This window comes from Microtus ochrogaster, linkage group LG8 (genome assembly GCF_000317375.1).
Source record: "Microtus ochrogaster isolate Prairie Vole_2 linkage group LG8, MicOch1.0, whole genome shotgun sequence".
Lineage (NCBI taxonomy): Eukaryota > Metazoa > Chordata > Mammalia > Rodentia > Cricetidae > Microtus > Microtus ochrogaster.
The window spans coordinates 23,992,403-24,002,410 of NC_022033.1; the positions used below are offsets into that span (position 1 = coordinate 23,992,403).

At 52.1% G+C, this 10,008-nt stretch overlaps 1 protein-coding gene across 1 annotated transcript in view; it reads right to left on the reverse strand.

The window, feature by feature from the left end:
• The window catches only part of LOC101980180, an 18,590-nt gene extending 11,234 nt beyond the window's left edge, over positions 1 to 7,356 (reverse strand). Inside the window, exons 1-8 of the mRNA XM_013352084.1 lie at positions 7,248 to 7,356; positions 5,908 to 6,124; positions 4,355 to 4,459; positions 3,255 to 3,386; positions 2,522 to 2,606; positions 2,374 to 2,437; positions 1,884 to 1,969; positions 1,100 to 1,282 (exon numbers count right to left, since the gene is read on the reverse strand). Of these exons, the coding sequence (XP_013207538.1) occupies positions 1,100 to 1,282; positions 1,884 to 1,969; positions 2,374 to 2,437; positions 2,522 to 2,606; positions 3,255 to 3,386; positions 4,355 to 4,459; positions 5,908 to 6,124; positions 7,248 to 7,356 (981 nt within the window). The remainder of the gene's footprint in view (positions 1 to 1,099; positions 1,283 to 1,883; positions 1,970 to 2,373; positions 2,438 to 2,521; positions 2,607 to 3,254; positions 3,387 to 4,354; positions 4,460 to 5,907; positions 6,125 to 7,247) is intronic.
• Between the last annotated feature and the right edge of the window lie 2,652 nt (positions 7,357 to 10,008).

Consider the following 10,008-nt stretch of genomic DNA (forward strand, 5'->3'; position numbering starts at 1 on the left):
AGAGAGAGAGAGAGAGAGAGAGAGAGAGAGAGAGAGAGAGAGAGAAAGGAAGGCCACGCTTTCTTCCATCTTTAGATGCAGCAGTCTTGAAGGGGCAGTGTGAGGAGATGACATTCATACCGAGACTCCCAGGGAGAGAATGATGTTCCAGGCAGAGAGCCCTGAGCTGGGAATCAGTGCAGCCTGAGTGGCTAGAAGGCAGGGAGTAGAGAGACAGAGCTAGAGAGAGACCCACACAGAGGAGCCTGACCTTTACCCTGGGATAAGGAGAAGCTGCTGCGGCTTTTGAACAGGGACATAGGATGCCTTGCTCATTGTTCCCATCAGCCCTGGGAAGCACTAATTCTCCTTGACCTGTGTGTGCCTCCTCACCACTGCAGAGGCCAGCCTCAGGTCTGCCTTCCCTAGTGACAGTATGCAGCTGGCCTTCTGGCTGCCCTGATTGCTTTAAGCAAAGCTGGCTAGTTATTTATTCTAAGAATGGACTGTTAGAACCTGGCCTCTGCCAGGCTACACACGGTACTTACAGTGGCTTCCTTTCACAGATCCCGGCAGGCATCTCTCCATCCTCAGATCCCACCTCCGCCAGGAAAGCTCTGAGCCTGTCTTCAGAGACTGCCATGTTGTTTCCCATTGTCTGTCTGTCTGTCTGTCTGTCTGTCTGTCTGTCTGTCTGTCTGTGGCATTATTAGCTCTTACTCCCCAGTAATCCATCTCAGTGTCCTCTGAACACCGACCCTCAAATCATTTACTTACCATAATATTTTCTCGCTCAGTTTCCCATTCCCCTATGAGACTCTGATCCCTAAATGATAGGGGCCCTGTGCTCATAGGGCCAGCCCACAGAGTCTTTCATAAGTATCTGCTGTGTAAGAATGGGTATATGTTATAAAGAAAACAAGAAAGGTGTGTGCATATTCCTCTTCTCAAATAAAGGGACTTTTGCGAAGGGTTTTGAAGGATAAATAGGAGCTATAAACAGGTTAGACTGGTCAAGTCCAGAGTGGGGAAGTGGCTTTTCTACTGGGCCTTGCTCTTCCATGTAAGAAACAGGACAGGAACATTCTGTCCCTCCATCTTGCCCACTTCCCACACTCACTGAGGAGTCTTGGGCCTCCACGAAGATCTCCTGACTGGTGTACAGACAGGACAGGATGTCATTGTAGATTTCGAGCCAAAAGGCAAAGTCTGCCATGCTGTCCTGGGCTAATGGTGGAAGGGGTGGGGGAACCACATGCCCCGGCCTCGAGGCCCGCTGGTGTGGGCAACAGGAAGCCACAAGCTTCAGAGAAATGGTGGAAAGAAGATGGTCAGTGGGGACAGGTCTCCTGGTGGATACCTGGTTCAGCTCACCTTGCTGACACAGCAGGCACAGTTCCATTTGAATTTACTAACAGCATCACCAGAAAGGAGCCATTATGGTCACTGTCTGACCATGAGGAAGCTGAGACCCAGAGAGGTGATGCTACTCACTCAAATCTCACAGGAGAAGAGGTAGAGCCTGGCTTCCTGGCCCCCATCAAGCTCCACTCATTCTCTGAACCCTGTCCCTTCTGGGCCCTCTTGTTCCTCCTACCTTCCATACAGAGAGACATCAAGGAGCAGTGGACAGGAGCTGGGCCATCCTCAGCCATTCTCTGTCCTCAGTTTCCCCATCTGACTCAGCTGCTTTCTTCTGGGTCTGACTCTCTCACTGGTCAGCAGCCTGTGGCCTCTCCATCCTCTTCCCTCTTTTGTTGACCATTCCCTTTTCTGATTCCTCGCTTTCCTGTCTTCCTCTTCCCCCTTCGCTCCCCACCCAATGAGGCCCCATCTCCCTTTCTCTTCACCTGTCCACTCTCAGCAGGTTCCCCAAGGGCCTGTGGCAGTCTAGGGTTGCCTACCTGCACTTCCATCAGGATGGCTCCTTCTGTGAACTCTGTGCTGGTCACATAGTACTGGAAATCATTGGGACCCGAAATGATTGGAGCTATGGTGCAGAAATGAAACCTAACTCAGCCATGGGTAGAGGTGGGAAGGATGCTGTGGGATGCAGGGAGAAATTCCTTCTCCTCTGCTCAGCCTTATGTTCCTTGATGGCTAGGCACGTGGCCTCCTAGAACAAGGGACATTTATTGCATGCTGGCCTTGAGTCAGGTTGTTGATATTATTCTAACAGGCCTTATCTATGGGCCTTCCTTTGATCCTGTTTAACAGATAGGGAAACTGAGGCTCAGAGGGGAAGTGACATATGAAGGTTACAAGCCATGTTGTCCCCTCCTTTTCCCCATTAGAAAGAATCCTCCCTGCAGGTAGGATTGTCCTGTCTCTGGGTATATTCCTATACACGGTGCCTGGCACATGGCAAGGGACAGTTGACCAGCAGCAACGTACGAAGAATGATGTGTAGCAGGTCTTCCAGCAGGAGGTTGAGGAGGTTTGTGGTCACAGGGCACACCTAGAGGGAAGGGAAGGGGGAGTCCCATTGGCATGGAGCCGAGGTAGTGGGCTCTCTCCGGGGCTACCCCCCCCCATGACTCACTATCTTCTGGAGGAGGAACGGCAGTGACTCGTCCAGGATCTCAGTCACCAGTTTCAGCAGCTGGTTTGGCAACAGAGTGTCTGCTCTGGGGAGGGGTGACAGGGTAGGGTCAGCCATGCAGTGCACCAAAGGTGTGGGCAGGGGTGGGGCAGCTGAGCACCACTGCGGCAGGACAGCAGGACCTTTCCTTTCCCTGGCATTCCCACCTCCTCCATTTTCTTCTTCCTGCTTCCCCCTTCCAGTTTTCTTCATTATGTTCTGATTTGTACTCTCTCCTTCATAAAAGTCTTTGGGAATTTCACACAGGAAGTGACCCCACTGGCAATGGAAAGATCACGTCCTGCTTCATGCAGGTTCTGGGTCATGTAAATAGATGAATGATTGATCCCTTGGGAGTCAGTTCCTGTGCTATGTAAGTGGGTTCTTACATCTCCTGCCTAGGACCATTCCGTGTAGGTTGGGTACTGTCAGCAATGTAACCAAGGCTCCCAGAAGGCAGGATCTGGCTGGGACCCACTGTTAGGATTAGCTAGGCAGAGGTTGAGTCCTAACCATGACCTTCAGGGTGGAGGCAGGTGAGATGGACAGGTGGCAGGCACAGTTTGGACTTTGAAGGAGAGGCAGCCCCAGCCCTGGGTTTCAGAGACGGACCACTGCGGAAAGGGCTGGGCCAGTGCAGGAAGAGCAGCCATCTGCCACCCCCAGGGTAGGCTCAGAAGCACCAGGTACTCACTGCTTCACGATCTCAATGTTGAGGCTTCCAGGTGGTGTCTGGCACTCCTCGAAGGTCACCTGGGTCTTGTTCCCTATCTGTTCTAGCCGTATGCCAATGCGTATGTTCTTGATGGCTTCCAGCCGCAGGATCCTGTAGGGACAGTGTGTCTGGACAGGCTCCCAGCCAGACTCCAAGGTTGAGACCAGAAGTCATGAGCTGGCTGATGTTGCTACCTGCAGGCTTGCATTAGGAACTAAGAGAGTGCTTTAAAATGTAGAATCTTCTGGCAGACGGGGCAGCATTGAGCCAGCGTCCTCACAGGGCAAGAGACGCCTACACTGAGTGTGACCTTGAGATGGGACACGTGTTCACCTAGTCACCAAGGTCCATGGGTCATGAATCTTACTATTGCAACACTATCCTAACCAAGGCAATGATATGTTCCTCAGGGAGCAGAGGCACATTTCTTGGGGCCCCTCGACTCTGTCGTAGTGTTTCCTTGGGCTTACATCTCTCATGCAAGCACTAACTAAGGGTCCTGGTTAGCTTGCAACTAAGCAGATTCATTCCAGGGGGAGTGGTCATAGAATGTTCCATTATTAAGTGGTAAAGTCACACCAAAAGGGCATATTCATGAGAAAGGCAGGAGCTGGCATATTTCCAAAGAGCATTGTGACTCCCCTCCTTCACAAGCTAGCATGAGTCTGTATCGCTGCCATTGCTGGTGGCCACAAGTACAGCCACTCATGGTTCAGAGCTGTGCAGGTGGGCACTTGGCCTGCTGTAGCAGGGAACTGGAATTATACCTGGTTATAGACTCATGCCTGGGGAGTGGATACTCTTGCTTCAGCTTCCCAGCCCAGGAATCCCAGGGCCCTCCCAGACGGCCCCATTAGTGCCAGTGTGCCCACATGTGCAGACAGCACGGTAGAGGCCCTCACTGCAGATTCACTGTTTGATCCTGGGCAGGGCTCTTCCCCATTCTATGCCTCAGTTTCCCCGTAAGTCAGTTATTGATTGAAGCATGCCCAGGTGGACAGGACTTGTGATCCTTGTGGTGGCTTTTGTTGGTCTTGCTTCCCGGCAGCATGCAGGAAGGAAGTACCGTGGGCACTTACTCCAGGAGCGAGAGGTACAGTTTGCAGCGCAGTGTAATCTGCAGCAGGCTGTCACTTAAAATTTCCAGGGTGACTTCCGGTCCCTTGGCGTCTTCTATGACCAACCTATGGGAGGCATAGGGGTGATGTGTCTGGCTCCACGCATGTCTGGAGTAGCTAGAATGGGAGCTGACATCAGGAGAAGTGGAGGCAGCTTTGGGATAGCCTGTCCTTGCCTGCTGGCCTGCTAGAGACCACAGAACTCAGCTTCTAGTCTCTAAGCATTGAGAATCTTACCCTTCTCTGAGTCAGCCTCTAAAAAACCAGGAATTATGGCATAAGTCTATGCACACACAGCCATCTGAATCCTAGTATAAGCCTCTGGGACCGAGGCTGTGGCTCAGTGGGAGAAGCCTTGTCTAACATACATGTGATCTTGGGGTTGATCTCTAGGTATAGGAAACAAGCCTCCATGAGCTTTTCAAAACAAAAGTCAGCAGGCAAAAGCATGGAGAAGCAGCCCCTCTGCTATCCATGAAGGATCTATGGGCTCTCCTGAGCACTTTTCTCCCTTCTGAGGCCTCAGGTGCCTCCCATCCCTGGGCTCTGAGGGGTCAAGGTTGCATTATTGACGCCAGTGTCAGCTGGTGATTCCCCTGAAGCCACCGAGTCAGGCAGCAATGAATTCTATCACAGGGGAAACCTGGCCACCAGCATGGAGCCTTCTGGAGGTTCTTTTTTCTCTGTTTCAAACAAGGTTTCATACAGCCTGGGCTAGTCTCATATGTAGCTGAGGATGAAACTTCTGATGCTCTTGCCCAGCCTGGAGGATATTTTTAGGATCAGACCATGTGGTCTTTTCCTTCTTCCTTCCCAAGCCATGTCCTGGGCTAGGGATAGGCTTATAGCCATGGCATGACTACCCAGGTGCATTGGGGGAATCAGTAGACAGTACCAATACTTGGCATTGCTGGGGTTGTATTTGCCTATACTGCCTCCCAAGTCTCCCTGGGTAGTTCTTACACTATAATTCCATGGCTTCTCACTCCTTTTCACACCCACCGGAAAAACCCGTTTGGAGCCTGGGGTCTTAGGACCTTTGGGTCTTTCCTTTCTCCTGTTGGGAGGGACTCCTGCATTTGGGGCCGAGCCTGTGGCTGTGCAGGTCACCTTGAGGAAGACTTGGCCCCAGGCAACGTGAGCACCATTCATTTAGGCGGTTTCTTGTTTGGGTAGGAGGCTCCAACCCAGGGCTTTCTTGGGCTGAGCAGATAGCATGGTGGGACATCTGGGGACCTGCTAAGGGACTGGAGACCTGACTCAAATGTTCGACAGGTGTGGCCAGATTTTCATTTTAAGGGAAATCAGCATTATGGGTTGCACTGCCTCCATGTTTGTGGGGATTTGGCGAGGTCTGGAAGGGTAGCCAACATAGTAGGAGGAAACCGGCTTCATGCATTTGAGGCTGGGGAGATGCTGTCGACCCCAGGTCTCCCCCCCACCTCCGCTCCACTTGTCAGAGAAAAGCCTCCTGAGGGAGAAGAGTGGCAGAGGCTGCCTTGCTGGACACTCACCCAGCTGTCTCCAGTAACTTCTTCAGCTCAGGCATGGTCTTCCCAGAGAGCAGGTCCCCTACGAGCGATAAATCCAGCCCGCTCTTCTTCCTAACCAACTCCTTTCTGGCGAAGGGCAGGGTGTCCAGGACAGACACACCCTCACTTGGGGATCCAGTCACAGGCATCCTGATCAGACCCTTGAGGACCTGGTGCTTAGTGAATAGATCTGAAATGTCTGGGGGCAGAGCATCCCCTCAGGGTTTATTCAACCGTCCAGCAGATACCCACAAGCACCCAGGCCCAGCTGGCAGACAAGACAGCCATCCAGCAAACACCCACAAGCACCCGGACCCAGCTGCAGGCAAGATAGCCGTCCAGCAAACACCTACCAGCACCCAGGCCCAGCTGCAGACAAGACAGCCATTCAGCAATAAGTTTTTAGGAGGAGACCCAAGCTCAGATCTCACTGTTTTGACCAGGTTGTTCCCAAAGTCCTAGGCTCAAGTCATTCTCCTGGTTCAGTCTCGCCTTGCTACCAAGTTGTGTGGGCAAGTCTTAGTCTGCTGAGCTCAGGAGGCAGTGTGGCTCCTGCTGCCCCAGAGTTGACATGTTAATTGGGGAGATAGACAAACTAGTAGTCAGGTCAGCAGGCACAGTATGTTTTGTTACAAAGAAAATGAAAGCGGGCTGAGTCAAAGCATGTCAAGTGAGGAGTACCTGCTTCAGACATGCTGGTCAGAGAGGGCCCTGTGCTGAAGAAGAGGACAAGTCTTGGGACAGACATCTCATGGAAGTGAAAGATCTCAATATGGAAGGTTCTAGGGAGAGCAGGTGAATTTTCGAACCAGATATTCAAGCTGGGACAAGCACCTCACAGACAAGAGGCAGGGAGAACAGCAGACAGACAGACAGACAGACAGACAGACAGACAGACAGGCCTGCAGGTGTGTCTGGGCAAGGCCATTGGGGTTCTGTGGGAGCCCAGAAGGAGAAACCTAACTGCTACAGGGAGATCAGAAGAGGTTTCTGTAGGAGAGGAGCTGAGGGCTTTTGTCTTCCAGGCCCAGGCAGAGTACACTACATTGAGAAGGAAAGAAAGGGGGAAGGATCCACACCAGCCAAGGAAGCAGCCATGATGCTCAGGTGGTGGATAGAGAAGGTGGGGGTGAAGAGTTATGGAGTTTTGAATGTCAGGATAAGGACTACTCATGACAAGTGGAGTCCTTGCAAGTGTTAGACAAGGGGGGACAGTAGAGATGGCGGGTAAGTGGGAGGCCAGAGGAGGAGAAGCCCAGAGCTGTCCCCTGCTCTGCCTTCTTGGAGATCATGCCTCCCCAAGCTCATTCCTTGAGATTCACCTGCTTCCAGCTGGCTCTCACTGATCCGCAGGAGGAGAGGACTATGGGTCGTCCCTTGGGCTCTGTGTAGCAGCCGCCAGTACAACAGCAGTGTCCAGAGCAGCAGCATTCTCCTGTTAGGACCTGTGGCCATGGAAGTGAGAGCTTCTGTCCTCTCCAGGGGCCCGCGGCCCTGTGTCCACTCTGTACCCCCACATCCATCCTTTTATGTCCTGCTCTGGGCCAGACTCACCCATGGTGACAGAGTAAGAGGCAGAGTGCTTGGATCTGAACCCAGCGTGACTGAATGCTGAGAACCTCTGCTTTATTTCACCATGTGATAACGGGGTGCAGTCTGAGTATGTGGGGGCTGTCCGTTTTGTCCTTACCACTCCCTGAATGGAGCCTTCTAGAATCTCTCAGGCCAGTGTCACCAGCTTTCTTGAAGGATTGCTCTTATAGCCAAGCTCTGGAGCAAGGGGTGGGCACATGATGGGAAATCAAGGCCCCTGGCCAGGGCTTGGCACACTCAGGAGTTCTTCAGGGGAAGAATCACTCCTCTTGGCTCTGTGTAGCCAGGGGCTTTTGGCCAAAATTGATAAAACCTGTTACTGAGGTGGGAGTTAGGGGGTAGGAGAGGTAAGCTCAGAATGTGGCCAGCAGACCCCAAGGAGGAAATGGGACAGGCCTGGGCCCTTCCTGTTGGCACATCTTCAGTTCTTGTGAGGGAGGCAGAGGCTACTAATGCCAGATGTGACTGGCATGGAGCCCGAGGGGGTGAGGATATGTGTGTGTGTGTCTGTCTTTGTGTGTGTGTGTGTGTACCGGCGTGAATAAATGCAGGCAAATATTAAAGAATATATATATATAATTTTAATGATTGAGTAAAACTTACAGAACCAAAGTTCCCGGGCAGCACAGGAGGTAGGAAAGCAAGAGAGAACACAGCTTCTGCGTGCTCCATATATTCGTAAACAACCGCCCCAGGCAAACCCGCCCTAAATGGGCAGGCTTAACCCTACGTGTGTGTAGCAGTTGAGGGGCAAAAATGAGGCTGACCGTGTCTATGGCCACCTTGCCACTGCTATTCCCATGTCTTTCTTATGTATGTTACCTGGGATCTCATCTCATTTCTACCAAGGTGTGGTCACCAAAATTGCAAACAGGCCCTGGAATGGTAGCTTTCATTATACAGGAGCTAAGCAATGAAGAACAAGCCTTGTTCATTTTCTTCTAAGCCTCATTCAGAATATGATAAACACAGCACTCAGGAGGCAGAGTCAGGCGGATCTCTGTGAGTTCGAGGCCAGCCTGGTCTACAAGAGCTAGTTCTAGTAGTTCTAGGACAGGAACCAAAAAGCTACAGAGAAACCTTGTCTCGAAAATCCAAAAAAAAAAAAAAAAAGAATATGATAAGCATACCTATGGCTTTGGGGGGATGGTAAAGGTTACTGTGGCCACTCATACAGATGTGAGCATGGGCCTGGTGCACAGGAGGGGCCAACCAGCTGTTCTGACTATTTGCATTCTATCCACGAGGGAGCTGAGCTCTCGAGGGGCAAGTGCCCCCATTAAGGTCAGGTAGCATGCCCAGGGAAAGCTGAGATTTGATGTCAGGGCCCAGAAAGGGCACCGAGATTTGGTGGCTCTACCACGGCAGTTCCAAGCCTGAGTTCTCTGCCACCTAGCTGTGCAGAGGCTCTGCCTTGTGGGGACCCAGCCTCTTGCTTCTGCACGCATCAAGCTGGGTGAGCGCAGCTCCTTCATTATTGGATGGTGTGGCCACCCCACGGCTACAGGACCATCTCCAGTTGGGTGGTGTGGTCACCCCACGGCAGACAGGACCATCTCCAGTTGGCTTAGGGTTTTCTCCTACACAACTGGGGCACAAGCAGGACAGGTGTTAGCTCCATTTTTATTTTCTTTTTGTCTTAAACTTAGTCTTTGAGATTATAATATCATTCCATCACTTCTCCCGTCCTGCTGCACCCTTTCCTCTGTGAGCTCCAGCTCTCCCCTGGAGATTGTACTCTGACAGCCAGTACTGCCCCTTCCCAGACACTGCTCCTGTCTTCCTGTAAAGGCTCTTGTGTGACTGAAGGCTGTGTTTGGGTGTGGGCATAACCCAGGCCTAAAAACAGAGGCCTATTGTCTTGTCCCAGAACCTTGGGCCTTCACGGAAGCTCGGAGACAATGGCCCTCATGCTTGTCTGAGTAGGAAAGGCCTTGGTGATAAGTTCCCTGAGGTCAGGTGGCAAGTGCCCGTGAGGCCACAGTGCTACTGGCTGAGTGCCAGGAGGCACTTCATTTAATCTTCACCTCAGCTCTGCAAGGTGAGAACCGTGATTCTCCCGGCTTGAAGGGCAAAGAGGCCCACCCAGGGGAAGCCATATCCTGTTTGCCTGTCTCCAGAACCACAGGGCTCAGAGAACACATGACCTGCCATGCCTACAAGATCAACAAAATGGGTGCTCGAAAGCCATCCAAAAGGGAGGAGACCCCAACCAGGCCCATTAGCCTTCTGTGGTCATGGAGTTTCCACATGACAAAGACTTGGCCAGGTTGGCTCAGAGGTGTCTGAACCCCTCCCATAGGTCTCTACCCCAGGCCTGCCAGAGACAGGGGGCTTGCAATCTAGACAAAACCACTCTGACAAGAGGAGCCACTGGCAAATGTTTATTGATTGAGGAGGGTAGTCTACATGGATGGCTCCCACACTCCCAGTGGGGACCTGGCCTGTGCTGGGCAGCTCCGGTGCAGGTCTTCACCAGGAGGGAGAAGA